Source organism: Panthera tigris, chromosome C1 (genome assembly GCF_018350195.1).
Source record: "Panthera tigris isolate Pti1 chromosome C1, P.tigris_Pti1_mat1.1, whole genome shotgun sequence".
Taxonomy (NCBI): domain Eukaryota; kingdom Metazoa; phylum Chordata; class Mammalia; order Carnivora; family Felidae; genus Panthera; species Panthera tigris.
The window spans coordinates 29117810-29140512 of record NC_056667.1 but is presented as its reverse complement, the minus strand read 5'-3'; the positions used below and the strand labels follow the sequence as shown (position 1 = coordinate 29140512).

At 48.2% G+C, this 22703-nt stretch overlaps 1 protein-coding gene across 1 annotated transcript; it reads right to left on the bottom strand.

Moving 5' to 3' along the window:
* Positions 1-10178: 10178 nt before the first annotated feature.
* Positions 10179-20964, bottom strand: UTP11 (UTP11 small subunit processome component). The gene is made up of 8 exons (XM_007092494.3): positions 20799-20964; positions 16446-16507; positions 14897-14999; positions 14153-14266; positions 13576-13669; positions 13358-13488; positions 11197-11307; positions 10179-10460 (listed from the first exon to the last, which is right to left on the bottom strand). The coding sequence occupies exons 1-8, from the start codon at positions 20859-20861 to the stop codon at positions 10377-10379; spliced, it is 762 nt and encodes a 253-aa protein (XP_007092556.1). The 5' UTR covers positions 20862-20964; the 3' UTR covers positions 10179-10376.
* Between the last annotated feature and the right edge of the window lie 1739 nt (positions 20965-22703).

Here is a 22703-nt window from a genome sequence, read left to right as displayed (position 1 = left end):
TGGGCCAGACCCCATCTCCATACCCAGCCTCACAAAGGATCCCGTGCCCAGGGTGAAGAGAAGCAAGACAGGGCCCAAAGAAGCCAAGCTGGCCTCCGACCCACCCATCCCTGGGGTACTTGTAGCAGACTCAGAGAAGGGGCCTCCCAGCTCTGAGACCCAAGCTATACATCACAGTGGGGAGGGGGACCACATTAGAATAATGCAGGATTCGAGTGGGGTTGCTATAGCGACGTATTAGGGCAATACATCTAGGGAGCCCCGGCCCCTTGGTGATGTATGACTCTGCTTAGCTGAGGGGAGCAGGGGGAGGGGATCTATCCCGCCCCTCCAAGGGGACAGCAGACACCAAACATTCCCTTCACTGGGGGAGAACATCTGCCTTGGACTCCAAAAATAGGCTTCTCAGAATCCTGTCAAGACTGAAAGAGATGCTCTGCCAACCCAACCTCCAACACCCCACCTTAGTCCATGCTCTACTTGGCTTCAGCTTCAAATCCCAGCTTGAAACTCAGCCTCAACCCCACTGTGCCCCGCACCAACCTCAGGCCCAGCCCCCAACCCAGCCCTTCCCGGCTCTGTCCTTTCTGCTTCAGTGCTAAAGACCATCCCTGCACTATCTGCCCAGCATCCAATGGGATTAACAGAACTATATTGGGGAAGGGAGGGTGTAGGGGAGCAAAAAAGGGAACAAAGGGGAAGGAGGTAGAAACATCCAGAAATGTTCCTCAGCCAAACCACTCAAAGCTGTCAATGTGAGAGATACCTGGAGAATAAGTCTGAGGGCACACATGCTATCCCTTTCTCACCCACAGGCCTCCCCATGCCAGTATCCGGCACCCACCCCCATCTAATGCCAAGTCTGGAAATTTAACTTCCCTCCAATAGTACCGGGGCCAATGAGGGGGTGAAGTGGTAGACTAGCCTTAGAGAAAAAGTTGTATTGGGGCTCCCCACGAAGGAGAGCTCGTTTAAAAATCTTCACATAATGTTTGCTGTATCAAATCATTTGTACTGGCTTGCCCTCGACCCTTTAGGGACTTCAGGGAAAGATTCTCCTGAGATAGCCCCCTTTGCTACATCCACCTGAGCATCTTGGTAAGGAAAAGAAGGACAGATAACCCCATTTAAGAATCACAGGTGTAGGGGTACCTGGGTGGCTCAGTTGGTTGAGCATCCAACTCTTTAATTTTTTTTTAATGTTTTATTTTTGAGAGAGAGAGAGAGACAGAGTGCGAGCGGGAGAGGGGCAGAGAGAGGGAGACAATCTGAAGCAGGCTCCAGGCTCTAAGCTGTCAGCACAGAGCCTGACGCGGGACTCAAACCCATGACCCATGAGATCATGACCTGAGCCAAAGTCAGACGCTTAACTGACTGAGCCACCCAAACGCCCTGAACATCCGACTTTTGATTTCGACTCAGGCCATGACCTTGTGGTTCATGAGTTCGAGCCCCATATCGGGCTCTACACTGACAGTGCAGAGCCTGCTTGGGATTCTGTATCTCCCTCTCTCTCTGTGCCTCCGCTGCTCTCTCTCAAAAATAAATAAACACTTAAAGAAAAAATAAAATTAAAATAAAGAATCACAGGTGTTCGTGTAAGTATATCCCTGTCTCTCTGTATCTTGATTTTCCCTCTACATATCCTTGTCTGTGTATAGCTCTCATTGTACGTGTACATGTTGTTGCACATGTGTGTGTGCATGCATGCCTTGCCTCCTCACTGAATGCTAATTTTTAGTTCACTCAAGTGATTATAATAATTGCACAACCCCAAAGAAGTCTTCCTTTTTCCCTTTTTAAAGTGACACCCTGGCCCTGTGCCAGATAGGGGATGTGGCTTCCAGCAGGAGGTGGAAGATGCAGACCATAGACGTCACCCCCCTCCCACCAGAGGACATAGGTCATGGGATAAGCCAGGGTAGGAAGCACTGCCCTCTACATGAGCACACGTGTCCACCCTGCCCGTGAACACACGTGCATAGACATGCATGCACGCACACTTTGGTCCTAGTCTGGCGTTGTCCCCACAACAGAAGAAATTAGGTTCATCCTTGATTAGAAAGGATACACAAAAGGGGCTTCTTTTCTCACTGTCCTTCATCCTCCAGGTGCCTTTCTCACACTTGCACAAACACACATGCTCGCACACAACGTACGTACATTCACACACAAGCAAAGAAAAAGGGAAGAGAGAGATTAAGAGAAGGTAGGTGAAGACAGAGTGCGTGTGCCCAGAGGGCAGTGCCTGGGGTGGGGGTGGCAGGGGGCCCAGGGCACTGAGTGGGCAGGAGACCTTCATGGCTTCCTCTCTTCCCTAACCAGCGACCAAAGGTCAGCCCAGGCGGATCAGCCACGTGCAGTCCATCCACCCCCAGCAGGTCATGTGAGACCAAAACCAAATCCTCATCAACATGCCATTGTCCTACTGAGCCCAGCCTTGGGCTGAACTGGACCAGCCCCCTCCAGCCCAAGACTAGTCAGTGCCCCTCTAGAACCTATGGTCTCCATCTGAGAGGAACCTCTGGGGCGGGGGCGGGGAGGAGGAGGGTGTCTCTCAGCACCTTGAGGACAAGCTAGGTGATGCTCCCCTGGATCCTATCCCTCTTTGGGACTTCCCATCCCCTTCTGAGAAATGGGAAGAAGCCGGCTTTCCATTTGCACTGAATGCCTGAGTGGGACCATGAGCAGGGGAAGAAGGACCATCTCTCTCATGTTCCCTCCAAGGGGCACATACACCACGCCATGCCACCTTTGCCCCCTGCCCATTGCCCCAAATGCTCTAAAGGGGAAACAGAGTGAAGCAGAGAGGGTTGAAGAGTTGCCCTGAAGGTCATCTTGCACGTCAGCACTAGGAGGGGCCCCAGATCCCCTTGCGCCCTGGCTCCCGGCCTGGACCACAACACAGGCTCCATTGACTCCTGGGCACCCTTTTTCCCAAGATGCACGCAAAGCTGTGGGCTTGCGGTTCCTGCCCACAGGCCCCTGGGCCCACAAGGCTCCATGTAGCCTGGCCCCACAGGACCCACCCAGGGAAAGAGGCCAGAGCTGGCTGCCTGGATGGCCGTGGGTGGACACAGCTCCCAAGGGGCTGGCAGAAGGGAGGAAGAAGGACGGGATAGATACTGCACCTACACAAGAATCTCTTAGATCTGGGCTGCAGGCCTTCGTGGCCAACCTCCAGACCCTGTCCTACCCAGCCTGAAATGAAGCCAAAGATAATGGGGACCTGGCTAGGACAGATTCTCCATCAGTATCACCTTTACCCCCGCCCCCCCCCCCTTTATTTGTTCCAGAAACAGGGACCCCTTGGCCCCACCACTGAGACTAAACCTGGGGCAAAGCTGCCCTGGCCCACCCTCTGCCTCCTAGAAGGGAAGTCCGGGAGAGGAAAGATGGCGTGTCTGGGGGAGGGGGATTGGAGGAAAGCCGGGGCCAGGATGGGGAGGGCTGTCCCAGCAGGATGACAGAGAGATGATTAAACCCACAGAGAAGATTGATAAGGGAGCTGAGCAGCTGCAGCTCTGCAAGGTGGGCTGGGGACAAATCTCATCTTGTCCTGGCAGCTTTCAGAGCACTGGGGGGCTGGGCCAGCCAGGATGAGCTCATGACCTCCACAAGCTCCCAGGGCAGGGAGGGGGGTGCGGGAGGAGGGCTGCTCCCATCTTCTTCCCCCTAAGGCCTCTGACGGTGGCTTCCAGAACCCAGCCCCCATTCCCGCCACCCCAGAGCTCCTTCACCGCTCGACACCCCAGTGCACCTGGGCAGCATGCCCCTTCTCACCAGTGCCCCCTTCACCCACGGCATCTTTGCCCCGGCTCTCACTCTCGTTATTATTAGATGTGATTTACAGTGGAAACGCTGAGTCAGATAAACCAAGAGTCCCCAGACAGAAGCAGTGGCAGAGAAGAGTCCAGGGGAGATGGCCGTCTCTGGACGCCATCCTCAGAAGACAGTGAGTTGGGGCACTGAGAGGAGCTGGAAGTCCATTTCTGCTGTTTCTCCGGTCTGCTCCAGACCCCAAAATCCTCACCTGGGTCTCCCGGGCATCCAGACCCCCTTTCCGATGCCCACCCAGCCTCTCAGCCTAATCCCGTCACAGCCTGGATCTGCCTTGGCAAGTCGGAGAGAACAGCCCAGGGATCCGAAGTCCTAAAATCCAAGTGGTTCTACTGAGCCGTTTCCTCCAACCAGGGCTCATGGTTCAGAAGGCAGCCCGATTCCCAGAGATGGAGAGAGGCAGGGAAAGTGCACTGCTGGGGTCCCAGCCCCGCACTCCGTAAGCGGCAAACACGGGCACTGTGCGTTCACGTGGGCGTCCAAAGGCACAAGAACGCGTGGGGAGCACATGCTCCTGCTCCTACCTTGCTCAGAGGAGCTCAGTGGGCAGGATGGTCTTCACTCCCTGGGTCTCTGACTCCCTGGCAGGGAAGAACTGGGCATTGTTGCCAAAAATAAACGTTCCCTCTCCCGCTCCCTGGCTCTCAGCTCCCGCTCATTAGGATGCGTGGCGTTTGGCTGCGGTCCCACACCTTGCAGCTCATTATAAATATGCAGTCGCTGCTGGCGCTACCCCAATCATCTCTGCAATCAGAGCTTTTAATTAGGTTAATTAAATTGTATCAAATCTCGCAGGGACGCAGTTCACTGATGCTGATGAGGCAGCCAAAACAGACCCCAGCTCCTCCGCTAATGAAGGCCGCTGCCTGCCTGCGCAGTGAGGGAGCCCGAGCGCATAATAAACGGGCACGTCCTCTGGGAGGAGCTGCTGCCCAGGCCCAGCTCTGGGGACCTAGCAGGGGGTCTGCATCAAGCCCACCAGGCTCCAGCTGCAACAGAGACTCCCACCCCGGGGACCATCCCCTTCGCTCGAGAACTGGGGGTTCTGGGAGCCTGGGTAGGTGGGCAGCGTCAGGGCCCTGAGCACCTGCCACCTCTACACAGAAAACCTGGGCGTGCCCCCAAGATCCAGACTTCATGTGGGGTTCCCTCTTTACCTCTCCTCCACAATGGCCCAAGAAGGCCAGGACTCTGTCTCCTACTAAACACACGCACACACCACACCCTGTCACTGCCCCTCTCAATTGTCTTATTAGCCAGGGAGGCCAGGCTGGGACCGGAAAGCTCACCCAGCCATTGCTGGCCTGGTCTCCATCTGCCATGGAGGCCATCTGCCCCCACTGGGGGGCAGGCGGGGAGCAGTTTATGCTACCAGCCAGTAACAGGAAGGGGTGGTCTCCCAGTCTCCATGTGCCAGATGGATCCTGCAGCTTCCCACCTACTGCACCACCTAAAGAGCCCTCTCTGAGGGACCTGCCCCGATCTCCAGGGATCAAATTAGCGAGAGATGTGAGGTGGTTCCCTTCCCCAGCCCCTGTCTATCCTGAGCTGACCACCCCTGTCCCTTGGCAATCTACCGCTGGCTACTAGAGACCACAGGCCTCACTAGAGACCACAGGGCCCTGCAAAGGCTCTCCCCTGCCTTTAAGCAGGAAAGCAGATGCTGCCACCTCCAAAGGGGCTGTCCCCAACGCTCCACTTGCCTCAGCTCCAACCCCCTCCTCTTAACCCCTCCGTCCGTCACTGGTCTCTGTGGCTGAGCAGCAGAGAGAGGACAGGGGAAATTTCCAGCGCTCTCGGGACATGTTGTTTCTGCTGTAAAAGCTGGTTTTTTTGGTTTGGAAAGGTTTTTTTTCCACCTAGTAATGTAAAAACATGAAACCTGAAACCAACCCCACATTTGTCACCTCAAAAGAGAAGCCTTTGGGGTAACTCGGAGAAAGCTGTAAATGAGTCAGGCTGATTCAGGGCGGCGGGGGGGGGGGGGGGGGGGGCTGCCCAGCTGCCTCCGGGGCACCACAATTTCAATTAACGCTTATGATGTGAGCAAGGCCATCAGGTGACAGACAACAAGAGGAATGGAAAGGGCTTCCTTCCCACCCTTAACCCCAAACATAGCAGTCCCCACATAAGCTCCTCTTGCCTAGAAAGAGCTAGGTCCTGGGGTCTGTTCTGGACCAACGTCTACAACCACCAAAGCCAGGGACTCAGGACTGCACCACAGCCCCAGCACCAAGCAGTTTGCTCCCCAGATGTGAGAGGAAACGGTTACTCTCATGACGAGGGCTATCAAGTGAAGCATGCAAGACCAGACAGAGAGAACTAGGTACAAACTTTGGTTGGACAGATACAGAGGAGACAGAACTCTCCAAATGCAACAATGATGGGTCTAGGAATGAGGAACACGCAGATTCCGTACAGGGAGTCTGAAGAAACAAGAGAGATTTTTTTGCTCTCCGACCAGAGCGGTGTAGGAAAGAACAAGCAGAAGCATGACCCAGCCAGCCTCTTAAGCTTCCAAACTCTAAGGGGTGGACTTGGGAAAGCCAGCTCTGCCTCTCGGGGTTTCGTAGCTTCATCTCCACTCCTCCCCTGCACTTTTTGCTGAGACAAACCCATGGAGCTGGGTGGGAGCCCCGCCAGGAGGGAGGCCCGGTGACCTGCTGGGCAAGAGAGCATGTACCCTCTGACCCCAGGAGGCAGCCGCCAGAGCCCAAGAAACCGCCAGCTCAGCCCCAATAGTATTTCGGGTCCACCCCCAATTCCTCCACTCTCCGGGGGCTTTGGGCCAAGACTCCCACCCAAGTTTCGGCCGCCCTCTCCCAACACCCTGTGCACAAGGCTGTGAACGGACACACGGGGAGAGCTTGAGGAGGGAGGCCAGCACCGCATACCCACTTGCCTCACTGGTTCAGGTCCCAACAGGCCCTGGCCTCACCGGCCTCCACAGGCAGGCAGAGCAAGTCTGCGTCTGCTGGCTGCCTTCCCTGCTGGAGGATGTGCAGCTCTAATTGTTCACTGCCCCACAACCAGCAGCAGGGGAGAGACAGCGAGCTAGACATAAACCCTCACAACTGCTCACGGGGAGACCCCCTACCATTTCCTGGTAGAACCACCCTCTCGATGTGGGACTCAACAGGCTTCCTTGCATGGGCCTTACTAGAAACGTGAGGGGAAAAGCCCTTTCCTGCCCCTTCCTTGTTTTGGGACCACACTTACCTCAAACTGCAGGAGTAGGGGTGGAGAAAACCTTTTTTCCTAAGAGTTCTCCTCTAAGGCACTGAATTCAATAAATAGGAACTAAGCACCTACGTAGTACAGGATGCTTCCAACAGAAGCCAAGAGTGCTAAGAGAGTAGACACCAGTACCCAGAGAAGGGGCAGCAGCTCCATCTACTGGGCCCTTTCCTACCCTGTTGCCAGGAATCCGTTCCCTCTAGAGTTAGAGAAAGATTTAATCCGAGAATAAAGCTAAGGCCTGACACTCTACTGCTGGAGTCAGAAGGGCTCTAAGAGGCAGTGGAGTAGGACTCAGGCAGGATAGTTGGTTCCCTGCCCGAGAAACCTCGATGTTCCACATCAGCTATTGTAGCCGACACTCTGGGGACCTCATTTGTACGAGACCTGAACCACACAGGTTCTGACTCAGAGCAATGCCTTCCACCTCCCTACGCTGCCCGCATTCCCCTTGGCACAGCCAGAGCAGGACGCCACCAAGAGCCCAAACCACCTCTGGGGCCTGGACGTGTGGATCCTAAGGAAACAACAGTCTCTCCCCTTCCCAAGCAACGAGCCAGGAGTCCGAGGTCCCACTGAGTGCCAAAGCATAAGGTCCTGGCCTATTTTCAGCACCCAGGAGGCTGGGGCATCTGTCTTGGGTTCATCACAAGGGGCAGGCAAGCTCTCCTTGGGCCTCAGAGACAGCCCTCAGTGTTAACAGCAATTCGGGACACCTGGTTTTATCTCCTTATAGTTCTCTACCTCCAATCTGGAACTTACGGTAGTCCGAAAGGATAGACGTTCCTGCCTACACACATGCCTCTTCAATGAAGCATCGCTGTATACCTACAGAACACGTGAGGACTTACTTAGCACGTAACCAGCGGATGTGAAACCCTGGTGGCACGTTCGTGTACCAGAAGGTATATAGGTGTGCGCATACGTGTGTGCATGAGGCCCGAGGGGTAGTACCCTGAGAGTCTATTAAAGTGAGAGCCAGGGCGCCTGGGTGGCTCGGTCAGTTAAGCATCCGACTTCGGCTCAGGTCATGATCTCACGGTCCGTGGGTTCAAACCCCACTTCAAGCTCTGTGCTGACAGCTCAGAGCCTGGAGCCTGCTTCAGATTCTGTCTCTCTGCCCCTCCCCATTCATGCTATCTCCCAAAAATAAACAAACGTTAAAAATAAATAAGTAAATATAAAATGAGAACTCATGAAGTGTGTGTACCTTTGTGTAAGCGTAAGCTTCAAGAGAAGGCATTAGGTATATCCCTTCCCTGCCTCCCACCTTCCTACCCAGCAGAGACAAGGGATACGAGTCCAAGTAGCAGCACCAAGCTGGTTTATCCCAGGAACAGACTCTGCCCACTCCTCTGCCCAACATCCACAGGATAAATCCCTTCCCTGGCTCAGGACTCAGACCTCTATGTCATAAGACCATTAACATTTACTTAGCTCACCACCTCCCCAAAAGGAAGTTCACACAGAAACTGTGAAGCATTTCCTTCCTTAAGGCAAAAGCTACTAACTTCTATTCCCTGGCCCTTCTTCCTACTTTCCAGGGCTCCCAAATCTAAATCCCACTGGGTACACCCTGAGGAAACATGCTTTCATTTTAGGCTTTATATAGGAGCCTAGCAGTCATAGGAACTTATTAAGTTTTAACGATGATTTTTTTTCTCTTTAAAATCCAGGCACAGCTGTTCCTCCTCCAGGGGTGAGGTGTAAGCACACCTCCCAGAACTCTGCTCCTCCCACATTTGCTCCAAGCATGCTCAGTCCTGTCTTGACCAGCCTCAGCTTACCACCCCGACATAGACAGGAAGAGTGAGACTCTGGGAAGACAAAGGAGCTGCTACACATGCTCTGCAGTCCCCACCTCCAGGGCACAGGCCTGTACCAAGCCATCTACAGCCTTGGAATCAGGAGCTGGCCAGAAGTGCAGAGGGCAGGAACAGAGCCAGATCTGTCCGATATGAGCTTCATCAATAAGGAGGTGCCACCATGGGTTCCTAGTTCCAAGGGTTTCTATCTGTAGCTATAAAGCGTAAGAGAAAAAAAATTCCTCCTTGGCTACTTTATGAAGCCATCTGAATATCCAATAAACACAGAAGGAAGGAAGGTAAAATCAGTCTGCCCACTAAATCAAACATGCAAGCATTAAAAATATTTATTTTAATTTCTACTATGAGCATACACTACTTTTAAAAAATTAATGATGTGTGGCACCTGGATGGCTCAGTTGGTTGAGCATCCGACTTTTAATTTTTTTTTTTAAAGTTTTTTCATTTTTGAGAGACAGAAAGAGACAGAGTATGAGCAGGGGAGGGGCAGAGAGAGGGAGACACAGAATCAGAAGCAGGATCCAGGCTCCAAGCTGTCAGCACAGAGCCCGATGCAGGGCTCGAACCCATGGATCATGACCTGAGCCGAAGTCAGATGCTTAACCAACTCAGCCACCCAGGTGCCCTGAGGATCCGGCTCTTGATTTCAGCTCAGCTCATGATCCCCCGGCTCATGAGTTCGAGCCCCGAACTTGGGATTCTCTCTCTCTTCCTCTCTCTCTCCACCCCCCCCCCCATTTGCATGTATGCACATGCTCTCTCTCAAAGTCAACTTTAAAAAATAAAAAATTAAGTGATGTAACAAAACGGAAGAATTGAAGTGAAAAAAGATGTAAAATTGTTTACTGTAATTACAACTACAAAACACAAAAACATAATTAAAAACCAGTACACACCTTTATAGAATGGAGGAAATAGGGGCGCCTAGGTGGCTCAGCCAGTTGAGCATCCAACTCTTGATCTCAGCTCATGATCTCACAGTTTGCTGTCAGCACAGAGCCTGCTTGGGATTCTCTCTCTCCCTCTCTCCTGCCCCTGCTCATGCTCTCTCAAAATAAATAAGTAAACTTAAAAAAAAAAAGAATGGAGGAAATAAACCAGAATGCTCACAGTTTTGTTCACTTTCATTGCCCTAGCTGCTAGCACTAATAACTATTTATTGTTCCTCAATTAGTACTGGGATTAGGGAAGAATTCATTTATTTTCCAAATTTGCGGTAATGAGATTATATAACTTTCATAATGAAAAAAATATACAGGAATATAAAACTAAGGCTGATTTCACAACCCTCAAAACAATAAGACATGGGAAGGGGCTTTAATGGTGTCCACAGAAAAATACCACATGTCAGATCTGTAATAAAATTACAAACAGGAAAAATCATGTCATTCAGGCTAATGGAATGTGAAGTTACTCAGGGAAAAAAAAAGGAATTCTCTTCTGCATGGAATGACAAAGCTCATCTGTACCACTTCAACGTTTTCGACGACTCTGAAATTTGTAAATAGCTGGGGAGTTCACTGTTTCTTTCTTCACCTTCACCTTCTGAGTTTTGTCCTACAAAAGATTAAAAAGGTTACCAGTAAATGGTAGGATAGCATTTTGTAAAACAGGAAGGTTAATAAACTACCTATTGGCAAGCCCCTAATTCAGTCCTTCTCAAAGTACGGGAAGGACAAAGCCATACTACCCTCAAGTATCCCCAGATGCAGTGAACCATGTTCTCCCCTGGGAATCTATAATGCTACTACTATGTTGAAGTTTCCAGAAAAACTGAGAAGACAGGGAGTCAAATCATTTTTCTGTAGGGTTTATTCTCACACGGAACCCTAGTTGAGAAAGGCAGATCTGAACGATCTACAAAGCTGAAGAATTTGACATTTAGAGGAATGGTACTAATATGAAAGGGGCATCACATAATCCTTAGCTGTGCTATTTAACAACACAATGTTGTCTATTTTTAAACACCAATGAGTGACACACACTGCTTTGTTAACCTGCTTAAATGTTACACATAGCTGCTCATAAGCTATAAAGTTCATATGCTACCTGATCCTACCCTTTGCTGTTCCAAAGCACTGACTAATAAGCCCCTTATTACCTTCTTAATCAAGGAACATTTCAACACTGTCAGAGTAACAGACACTGGCTCAAACCACTGCCCCTGAGGAGCAGACATTTTCACTGGGGTTGATTTACACACAGCTGAAATCCAGTCTAAGTTAAAACCTTTACAAGAGAGAAAGGAAAAAAAATAAAATAAAAGGAAGGGCCTAAGGCTCTCTCTCCTTACCAGAAGATCTTTGCGTGTTTGAATTTTCTGTGCAATAACAAACAATTTCTTCTCGCGTTCAATCCGCTGCGTCAGGCAGTTATACTGCTTTTGCCTTTCTTTAGCTATCCGCTGTGGAAGAAATACACACCCGTTTTCAATAAAATTAACAAGATAAAAATGAATTAAAAACTGCTTTTAATCCACTCAAGTCCAAATGCATAAACGGTTTCATCAACTCCCTCCTCCTTACTCAGAATCAACACAAGGGACCGTAAAATTGCCCATTTTAGGAACACCAGATTCTAGAGCTAACAGAACGTTGGAGACTTGCCCAGGGACACAAGGTTCACCTGGAACAGAGTCAGGACTGTCCCACGAGTCTCACGGGTCCCAGGAATCTTTCCACTACTACACTAAGCTGTTTGACCTTTGTGTGAGCGTCCCGGTTACCTAAGGCAATGCAGGAATGAGCCAATCCTGGAAACCCTACACAAAGTGAACAGAGAATAGAAAGGCTAATGGACAGTGTGCAGGTGTCTGAGAACCACAGAACTCAGAGAGCAGGACTTTTTCAGCAGAAGCTGACCTGAGAATTCTCACTGCTGAAATATCCCCTCAAAGGCCAGTGGCCCTTCAATTTGGGGGAATCATGAACCCCTGAGAAACTGATGAAAGCTGTGGATTCTTTCCTGAAATAAATGTGTATGTGTGTTGGTGCAAATTTGTGCAAACGCATATGCCTATCTGCACAAAATGTCTGTGTGGAATGAGAGTGTTCACAGACTTCCTACAGCTCATCCATGGGCTGCCCACCCCTCCAAGTTACAGAGAGATTAAAAATTCCCTTACAATCCACTCACCATCAGTCTCTTAATGAAAATATTTTTGCTTTAAACAAAACAACCAGAAGAAACAACACCACTGGACAAGAACAGCAAGATCCAAATCTTTCCAACTTACAAGGCATGTCTGTGAACTATTCTGTTGGGAGCACTAATGTCTTTAGGGACCACCATAACACTTGAGAAGTGTTAGTGACACAGCTAATTGAAAATACAACTAATTGACAAACAGGGTTATCACGAGAATACTAGTCAGCCGGCTCCTCAGCTGGAAGTGTTATCTACAAGGGGGGACCGTCACTGGGCTTCAGATTTAAACAATTCACCAATTCTAGCATAGTCTCGCAGCAGTGGTTTCAGACAGCTTTTGTTTTCACTTTATTACACAGACTGTCAAATTTATGGGATTACCCAATATAGTCAAACTAATTAGGGGTATTTATATTACCAACGCAAGTTTAGCTGCCTCTGAGCTAGAGAAACTGCTGTGAAATTAAACATTGGAAGCAAAGCTGATGCGGTGTAAATGATTCAAATCAAAACAGAACAGCTGTCTGCTTGAAACACATTGACAGCATTTTTTTTTTTAATGAATCAGTCAGAAGTGAGAGTTCAACTCCAGAAGGCTCTGAGAAAAAGCATGTCTTCTGCACAAACCCAGTTACAGTGATGGAAAGCACCATAAGGAAAAGTCAATACAAAATTCTGGTTACAAATGTATAATATGTAAAGACTTTTTGAGATGTATATTTGCTGCTGAAGGTTCAATATCAGAATATACCAAATCCCTAAATCTTCAGTGTCTCCTCCTCTCTCTGCATTTTACAAGGTAGGCATCAGTCACAAGTCTTAAAGGCACAAAGCCCAGAGGGAGAGGTGGGATTCAAATGCAAATCTAAAAGCCAGACCAGGGGCACCTAGGTGGCTCAGCTGATTGACATCAGTTTGGGTCATAATCTCACTTTGTGAGTTTGAGCCTTTCACTGGGCTTGCTGCTATCAGCACAGAGCCCATTTAGGATTTTCTGTTCCCCTCTCTGTCTCTCCCCTACTCACACTCAAAAATAAATAAAACATTTAAAACAATTTTTTTAATTAAAAAAAATAAAGCCAAACCCTTAAGCTTCCAACCACTAAGCCACACTATGCCACACACCCCCCAATCTTAAAAACCAAGGAACCTTCGTCCATTCCCATCCCATCATCAAATCTTCCTTCCACTTTTCTAAGGGAACTTAATGAGCTTTCCTTAATTATAGTAAATGCGGGGGGGGGGGGGGGGGGGTGGAAATCCTAGATTCTCCTAAGCTCAGACCTGAAAACAACGGGGAAAATTACCTTAAGTCGAGTCTGCTGGGTAACCCCCTTCACTTTCTCCTTCTGCAAGGTCTCTATTGTGGGTCTATTAAAGACTCTGTCAACAAGTTCCGGGGCTGTTCGCAGGTGAGTGGCAATATCAAACTGTTCAACTGAAAGTCAAGACAATTCTTAAGGCACTAACACCAAACATACACCAACATGCTAGACTATCCCAGAAACCCTCAAACATTTCATACCTTCCTTTTTGGTGTCAAAAAAAAACACATGCTTATTCTGTTGCTTCCCCTGGAAATCCAGCAGATGGAGCTCTGATTTCAGTCTTTCAATTTTCTAGAATACAGAACAGGATCTCATTTTACACTGGGTTCTTCCAGGGTATCAGAGATGAATGTCAAAAGTGTAAACCATTTCACATCATTATCACGAGCCAACAAAAAATGTGCTTCATTCTTTTAAAGAACGGCTAAACATCTATCAAGCACCAACCACAGTTAAGTGACTGGGCTACACATTCCACAAAACTCATTTAATCCTTACAACAATCCCATGAAATAGAAATGAGGAACCAATCTCTCAAGGATGTTAATTTGTCCATAATCATGGGGCTAATAAATGGCAGAGCCAGAATTCAAGCCTAAGTCTGTCTCATTTCCAAATCTGAACTCTTTCCACTCTACCACACTGACTACACTTCTAAATCATTATACCATACACAAGTACTTCAAGAAGAAATCAACTTATAATTTGAAGTCACTGAATCCGCATTTCTTTCCTTAACAAAAATACAACAGAACAAAGGGCTTCAGTTGTTACCTTAGCTTCTGCAACCCTTTTCATTTCTATGTATTTGACATCCTGGGTTTTCATCAGTTTCAGCTGTTCTGGAGTTACTTCTTCCTTAGTCTCCTTAATAACGTGAACTCCATCCTAAAATCCAAATTTAAAAGATACAGTCCCTCTTAGATTAAAATCACTGATAAGCTGTCAGCATAGCTTATGACTGGAACAAAGACAACTGAATGCCATCTGCAACAGCAGTCCAATGCACTAAGCCCCTAGATGCATGTTCAATTTAGCACCTCATCATCTACTCTTAGAACAGCTCCAGGCAGAGGTGGCTGGGTGGCTCAGTCAGTTAAGTCTGACTTCGGCTCAGGTCATGATCTCACAGTTTGTGAGTTCAAGCCCTGCGTCAGGCTCTATGCTGACAGCTCAGAGACTAGAGCCTGCTTCGGATTCTGTCTCTCTCTCTCCCTCTCTGCCCCCCGCCCCACTTGCACTCTCTCTCTCAAAAATTAACATTAAAACAAAACAAAAAAAAAAATTAAAGAAAAAAAAGAAAGAAAAACTCCAGTCATAAGACAACTCAGATTCAGGAGTAGAAATGCATGCTGTTCATGAAGGGACAGTTTGCCTTGGATACTGACCAAGAGCATTTGGACCAAGTGGAGAAGGGCTAAATAAAGGCCAAGGCTCCTTCCTCTCCATCTCTTCCCCCATCTTATTTTCTTTATTGAGTTGGAGCTCAGAATACCAACTGATCCATTAGGTACCCACCTGGAGTTTAACCCGAGTCATTTTATAGTAGAATTCATCTGGATTTTTTTCAAGAGCCTTCTTCCGGAGAGCTCTGAGGTACTCTTGCTTTTTCCGGTAGTCACTAAAAGGCAGTTTAAATGAAGTTCATAACAAAAAAAATCCAAAAACAAAAAAGCACAAACAAAAAAACCCACAAAAGCACACTTTACAAGCATCTAAAGTTCATACAAAATGAAACTCAAAAAAGCCAGAGCAATGACTAGATTTGATCCAGACTCCACTGTCACTAATGTTGAGATCCCGTCACTGTAGGCTACTCTCTTATCCCAAAATTCACCTGAAACTGTCCCCATCTCACATGTTTTAGCGCTATTTACATCTTTAGAGGGAAACACCAAAGAAAGCACATATTAAAGCTCATTAGCAAGGGTTCTGATCAGGGCGCCCGGGTGGCTCAGTCGGTAAAGCGTCTGACTTCGGCCTAGGTCATGATCTCACAGCTCGTGGGTTTGAGCCCCGCATAGGGCTCTGTGCTGATGGCTCAGAGCCTGCAGCCTGCTTCAGATACTGTGTCTCCCTGTCTTTCTGCCCCTCCCCCACTCACGCTCTCTCTCCCCTTCAAAAATAAACGTTTAAAAAAAAGAAAGGGTTCTGATGCAAGCTTGGGCACCAACTGACCAAATAAGGTTCCAAAACTACACAGCACAGAATAGCATACTGACTAGAATCGTGGACTCTGAAGCCAGACTATCTGGATTAAAACCTTAACTCCACCACTTCTAGCTAAGTAATCCTGGATAATTTAGCTAACCAATCTGCATCTTAATTTAATCTGTAGAATGGGTATGATGATAATAGTATCCCAGAAGGTTGTTGGGAGGAATAAATAAGTGTAAATATTGCAAGTCTCCCAAAACACTACCTAATCCAATAATAGCACTCAGTTATCATTATTAGCCTTAACTCTGGGACCCAGAGCAATCCACTTAATCCATCACCATCTGTACCAGGAGCACAAAAGGACCTCAGCTGACATGCATAGTTAACAAATAATTATAATTTATTCTCCAAATAAAGTGCCAAAGAAGAAAAATAGAGGTAATTGTTTTATGAAATGTTTTCAGAGTTCATTATCACCCACGCTCAGTCTTATGAATCCATCTTTCATATCTCTTCATTCCACACCACACACGGGGTGATGTAAGAGACTCGACAACTGGAATTTTAGATTCTATCTTGCATTTCAAGAGAAGGGAGAGAAAAAAAGAGATTCTGCTTCTGGCTCAAACACCAAGGCAGGGGCAAATCAAAGCCACTATGAGCAAACTATCTGGAACAACAGAATTAGAAAAAATTCGCAGTGCAACTGTAGTTAAATAAATAACGCTCTGCCCAAACAAAGAGAGAAGTTTAGGGTCACAAACAAGTATCTGACGGGTTGCCAGAGTTTTAGCCATTTTATCAATGGCAGGAAATTATCCCCCGTCAGACACTTGGGCAATCCAGCTGCCGTGCAGGGAAGTGGTCAACCTTCTTGGCAGCACCTCCACCGGGAAACCGAACTCACTCTGCGCGAAGTTTGTAATCTTTCTTTTTTTCCAGCAGGCCCAGATGTTTTCGAAAGCCAGGCTAGAAGACAAAAGGGAAAAAAAAAGAAAGTGCTTAGTTCCCCCAGCAAACACATGCCCAAATCAACATGACACCTCACAAGAACAAGAGTCTCTGGAGTGCTCAGTAAATCCATGTCCTTGGAGCCAACTTGCTACCCTGTTCCCTTCCCTCCCCCACTGGGCTCTGCCCAAGGATGAGAGGTACTATACGGACGCCAGAGAGGTCATAAGCACTGCCATAGTAGGTTTCCTGGCCTATTAAGGACAGAGAGAGGCAACAATGACTCGGCACTAAGCAAGCAGTTGCCAGCTGTACTAAAATTACTACAGCCTTAATCCAAGGGTTTAAAAAATACTATGAAGGGAAAATATAATAACAGGGAGGCAACTGTGGTAAGGGCTCTAAATTTAGAGCCCAAGAACTGGGTTCAAATCCAAGCGTTACCTCTTAACAACCTGTGACCTTATGCAAGTCACTTCACTTCTCTGAGCTGCTGTTTCCTAACTTTAAGACGAGAATAACAATACCTGCTTCCCCTGGTTATCATTAGGATTAAATGAGCCTCTGTAAGGGGCAGTGCTGGCACCTGGCCTGGCACAAGGCAAGTACCCACCACATGTTTACTATTATTATTATTCCTTTGGTAAGAAGTAAGAGAGAAAACCGAGTGTGACACAGAATACCCTTCTGACACAGAACTTGGATAGCATGGAAGGCACAAGGATTATATCTTGGTATTATCTTTCTACAAGCTATTTATTGAGCAATTAATATATGTCAGTATCTGTGGTAGATGTTTCTGCCCACATCATCATAACAGGCCACATTTATTAAGCACTTACTCTGTTACAAAGCAATCTGCTGTGCTCATTACACACAATCTCTTAATCCCCACAACAAACAGGAGAAGTAGATAAAACATACGATTGTTATCCCAATTTTCCAAAAGGGGAATAAAGTTTAGAGAATGACTTGCCCAAGAACACAGAATAACTGGCAAAGCTAGAACCAGAACCCACTCTGTGTGAGGCCAGAGTCTGTGCTCTTTCCCACAAGAGACCGCATCTTCTCCCGCTCTGAATAATCTCAATTTTTGAGGAGGTACATACACTTCTAACACAATACTACACACGAGTTTAAACTTGTATAACATTAACAGATGACATTTTTAAGTTACCTTTCTCAATTTTTATCCTTGAAATGATGCAACAAATAATTCAATAATTAAAATAACAGCCAAACTGAAATCAAAAACACAACAAACACAAGAAACAGGTGTTGGCGAGGATGTGAAGAAGAAGGAACCCTCATGCACTATTGGTGGGAATGAAAATGGATGCAGCCACTGTGGAAAACAGTATGGAGGTTCCTCAAAAATTAAAACCAGAGGGTGGCCCGGGCACCTAGGTGGCTCAGTCGGTTGAGCGTCCGACTGACCTCAGGTCAACTCAGGTCATGATCTCACAGTTTGTGCGTTCAAGCCCCTCATCAGGCTCTGTGCTGACCGCTTGCTTGGAGCCTGCTTCAGATTCTGTGTCTCCTCTCTCTGCCACTCCCCTGCTCATGCTTTGTCTCACTGTTTCTCAAAAATAAATAAATGTAAAAAAAAAGAATTTTTTTTTTTTTTTTGAAACTAGAGAGTGGCCTGGGTGGCTCAGTCAGTGGAGCGTCCGATTCTTGCCTTCAGCTCAGATCATGGGACTGAGCCCCTGTGTCCAGCTTCACACTGAGCATGAAGCCTGCTTAAGATTCTCTCTCTCCCTCTCTTGCTGTCCCTCTCTCCCACACACGCTCTCACTCACTCTCTCTAAAACTAAAAAAAAAAAAAAAAAAAAAAAAAAAAAATTCAAAACAGAAATACTCTACAATCCAGGAATCATAGATACTGGCTATCTACCCAAAAATTACAAAAACGCTAATTCAAAGGGATCTGAATTATAGAAGAAGACTGGCCATTGTATCTGAAGTAGCTCACCTAATTATACCTACTCCCTCCATACAAAACATCTTCAGTAGCTGGCCCACCACCTCAGTGAAGAACCTATGGCATAAAGTCCAAACTTTACCCAGACATAGAGTACCCTGGTCAACATGTTTACCCATCTTTCCAGCATGGCCTTCTTCTTACCTCTCCCACAAAGATCCTCTATTCCTACTCAAACATGACCGTGTCATGCTTATGTCCAGCCTTAGAAGCCCTCTGTCTTCTGGAGTGCCGGTGGCTCAGTCAGTTAAGTGTCCGACTCTTGGTTTCGGCTCAGGTCATGGTCCCATGGTTCGTGAGTTCCAGCTCCACAAGTTTGAGCCCTGCGTCCGGCTTGCTTGGGATTCTCTCCTGCCCCTCCCCTTCTCTGTTAATCCAAACCAACTACTTACAACTGATATTTTGGATACACTATCCAACCTCTTTAAGCATCAGAGTCCTCCTATGGAAAATATGGATAACATCCACCTCATAGACACGCTGTAGATTTAAATGAGATCATCCTTGTACAGCATGTTGGGCTGTACCTAACATACAATCAATGCTCAAAAAGTGACAGCTATTATCATTCCCTTCAAAGTTCAGCAAGTTTCACCAGGAAGCTCCCTCATCATCTCTACTTTTCCCATTCAAATTCCTCATTTGGCAGTGTTCCTGTGCTATCTCTTATACAGGTGCCTCTTTTTTTATATATATATTTATTTTTGAGAGAGAGAGAGAGAGACATGGAGTGTGAACGGGGGAGGGGCAGATAGAGGGAGACACAGAATCTAAAGCAAGCGCCAGGCTCTGAGCTGCCAGCACAGAGCCAGAAGCGGGGCTCGAACTCAAGAACCATGAGATCATGACCCGAGCTGAAGTCGGAGACCCATCTGTCTGAGCCACCCAGGCTCCCCTTATACAGGTGCCTCTTTATTCATCTTTTAGTGGCCTCTGGATTCCTGGTCTGATTTCTGGCTTTGCCAGTTGCCAACTACAGCTGTATGTCTTTAGGCAAATTACTTAACCTATCTGAGTCTTAGTTTCCCCACCTGCAAATGTGAGAAAATAACGGTACCTACCTCCACACAGTGTCAACAGTTAAATGAGATAACGAGTAAAGCATTCTGCACTTTTGGCTCTGGCACACAACAAACACTGCTATCGTTACTTTTCTTTTTTATTTTTATTTATTTTGAGCGAGCAAGCAAGCAAGTGGGGTGGGGCAGAGAGAGGGGAAGAGAGAGAATCCCAAGCAGGCTCCACTCTGTCAGGGCAGAGCCCAGCTCAATCTCATGACCCTGGGATCGTGACCTGAGCAGAAGTCAAGAGTCACGCTCAAGGACTGAGCCACCCAGGCGCCCCTTTCATTACTTTTAGATAGGCCCACAAATAGGTTCAAACAGGTACCACAATTAGGTGGCAAATTGCACTGTTGCTCCTAGCACACGACTGAGCACACAGTAAGTGCACAATAAATATCTGATAAATGCTATTAAGGAGGAAGACTGACTCTGGTTAGGAGGCCTTAGTTCCACCCCCCCCCCCCCATCAGTGAGCAACACAACTTGGGACACATCTTTCTCCCTCTCTTCCCCACCTGCAAAATGAAGTTGGACCAGATAACTAGGTTGTATATGTGGTTTTTAAGCACAGTGCAATGGATGCGCTGGTTCCACGTATATTAAACTAGTTTCTACTCAACCTCCCCAACACAGACACACCCTCCACAGAAGTCCTACAACTGTTTATCCACCTGAATTTGGGGTTTAGGACTCGGCAGGTCACTTCTGCTCTCTGGGCCTCAGTTTGTTCACCTGTACAATGGGGATGGAAAACATTATGGCCTGAGACATAAAAACCGTATGCGGCAGACCTTCATAAGATTCTGCGCTAAGCCCACGCCTGTCGGTGTTACATTATCAGCACCAATCTCTTGGGTTACTGACCCCCGCCCCGCTACGCAGTGGGCAGGGCTCTGCACCCTTAGATGCGGGTTTCAGTTCCAGCCGGTAGGCGCTTTGGCCTCACCTTCCTCCCAGGTCAAGCATTTTACACACGGCATCTCACACAACTACCTCCGCACTGAAATTCCCCAAGACAGCTTTGACTATACCCAAAGAACCGGCCGGGGTAGGGCAGGGAACGGGAACTACGACCCCCCTCCTCTCCCCAGGCTTCGAGGCTCCGCCCCAGGCACGCCGGCATCGTTAGCATATACTTCCATTTATTTACGTGCCCCAGCGACGCGCCAAAGGGACCTGGTACCGCAGGTGAGGAGGAGAAAGGGGTGAGGGAAGCACACGGGGCCACGGGCCAGCGCTCGTGGGACCTGTGCGGTCCTACCTGGCTTCGCTCTCGGTGTTCTCGCTGCCGGGACTTAGCCGCCTTCCGAAAAGCCGCTGCCATCGCTACTCACGCCTGGAAAAGCTCAGGAGACAACGCCAGCCCCGCACCGCCTCAGCCGCCTAGTACCCCGATCCTACCGGAAGTAGGCCAGGGCGCCAGACGCTTAGAACCGCCCACTTCCTCCCCGCAGCCCATCCGACCCGTGCCTTTCCGGAACTACGTCATCTAGCAAAGGCGTCCAGCGCGAGCTGCTTCTGGGAAGTGTAGTTTCCTAGGTCTAGTCTCGTGACCCTGCAAGACTAAGTTCTCATTCGCCAGAGCTTGTGCACGTGTACCCAGATCTCTCGTTTTCGCGCTCCGCTCCGCGTGGTCACCTGGGAACACGTGGCTGACACTGCCCTGGGGCTGAGCCGTGCTTGGAGTGTGCGCATGTGCAGTCACCAAATAGCTCTGCTCCACTTGCCCTATTTACACGGTGTGTTTAGAGGCAGGAACCGTGTGAATTTTAACGTCTACAGGAAAGAGCGTTCTAGAGACAGGAGACCTTAAAACCAGGTTTGGCTCTGCCACTTACCAGCAGCTGTGACTTTTGACAGGTCTCTTGACTTTAATGAGCATCATTTTTCTTCGTCCATAAAACAAGGATAATAAAAGCGTGCACCGCTCGCTTCACAGGGCCGTCAAGAGACTCACAGTTGAATGGAGGAGTTCTATCCCTTACAGTAGTTGTAAAGTTGGAGTCCCTCACACCCTCTGGGACATGGCGGCTGGCTGACAGGACGGGTATCCGAGGCAGCACCATGTAATGATTAGAACCATAAACCATACAGGTGTGATCTGATGCTGACGGCCACCAGCCAAGACAAAATTAGCTTCATTTAGCCTCTGTCTCCCCATCTGTAAAATGGTGGTAATAATACTATTACCTACAGAATTGTTGCAAGGATGAAATGAAATGGTATGTCTAAGGTGTTTGCTGCCGCGTTCACCTCTTAACAAGTTCACAGTCGGGACGCCTGGGTGGCTCAGGCGGTTAGGCGTCCAACTTCGGCTCAGGTCATGATCTCACGGTTCGTGGGTTCGAGCCCCATGTCTGGCTCTGCCCTGACAGCTCAGAGCCTGAAGCCTGCTTCTAGAAGATTCTGTCTCCCTCTCGCTCTCTGCCCTTCCCCCCTCTCTGAAAACAATAAACATTAAAAAAAAAACCTCACAGTCAATGGGAGCAATGGATGTTGTTGTTGTTGTTACTATTGTTACTAAACCTACCCATAAGGATAGAGAGAGGGTTGGGCACAGCAGAGCTCTTCAGAGGCATTTGGTTTCTTTTCCAATACACGAAGCTAACCCTCAGCGAGTCCTATAATAGCACCCATTTGTCATGACAGAGCTCACTCCTCCAGCTGAGGCACTCTGAGGAAATCCTCTCCTCAGTCCCAGGAAGCGCGAGTCTAGTAGACGGGTGGGTACGACAAAGCTGAAAGTAGCTGAGATCGGCCACGTGACAAGTTTTTCCCTGCCTGTTCGTCCAAGCCTTGCCCAACGCAGGCACATATGTTAACAAACTTCCACCTCATTTGTGACTTAACCATTGAAACACAAGGTCCTTCATGATTTAGCCCACCTTCCCAGTCTCAGCTCAATTAAGTGGGCCCAAGAATCAGCCCTGGAATTGAATTGCACACCCACAACCTATCAGCTTGGATTTAGGGCCACATCGTCAAATTCTCTGAGCCCCGTGTCCTACTCTATCAAATAGCGATAATAATATAACCGACTCCTGTGGCTTTTGTGAGAACCCAAGGAGGCAACGACTAGCACTTAGCATGGTGCCCTGCATATAGTCAGTATTTAACATGTTAGCTCTCCCTCTACCCACTCCCCCACCCACCCACACACACATAT

What these genes read in the sequence shown, in the direction of transcription:
- UTP11 (XM_007092494.3), bottom strand. Translation starts at nt 20,861, where the DNA reads ATGGCAGCGGCTTTTCGGAAGGCGGCTAAGTCCCGGCAGCGAGAACAC. An exon ending in GATTACAAACTTCGCGCAGA is followed by an intron (nt 15,000 to 16,445) that starts GTGAGTTCGGTT and finishes ACTGCCTTTTAG; the next exon opens with TGACTACCGGAAAAAGCAAG. An exon ending in CCCAGCAGACTCGACTTAAG is followed by an intron (nt 11,308 to 13,357) that starts GTAATTTTCCCC and finishes TTTCTTCCACAG; the next exon opens with CGGATAGCTAAAGAAAGGCA.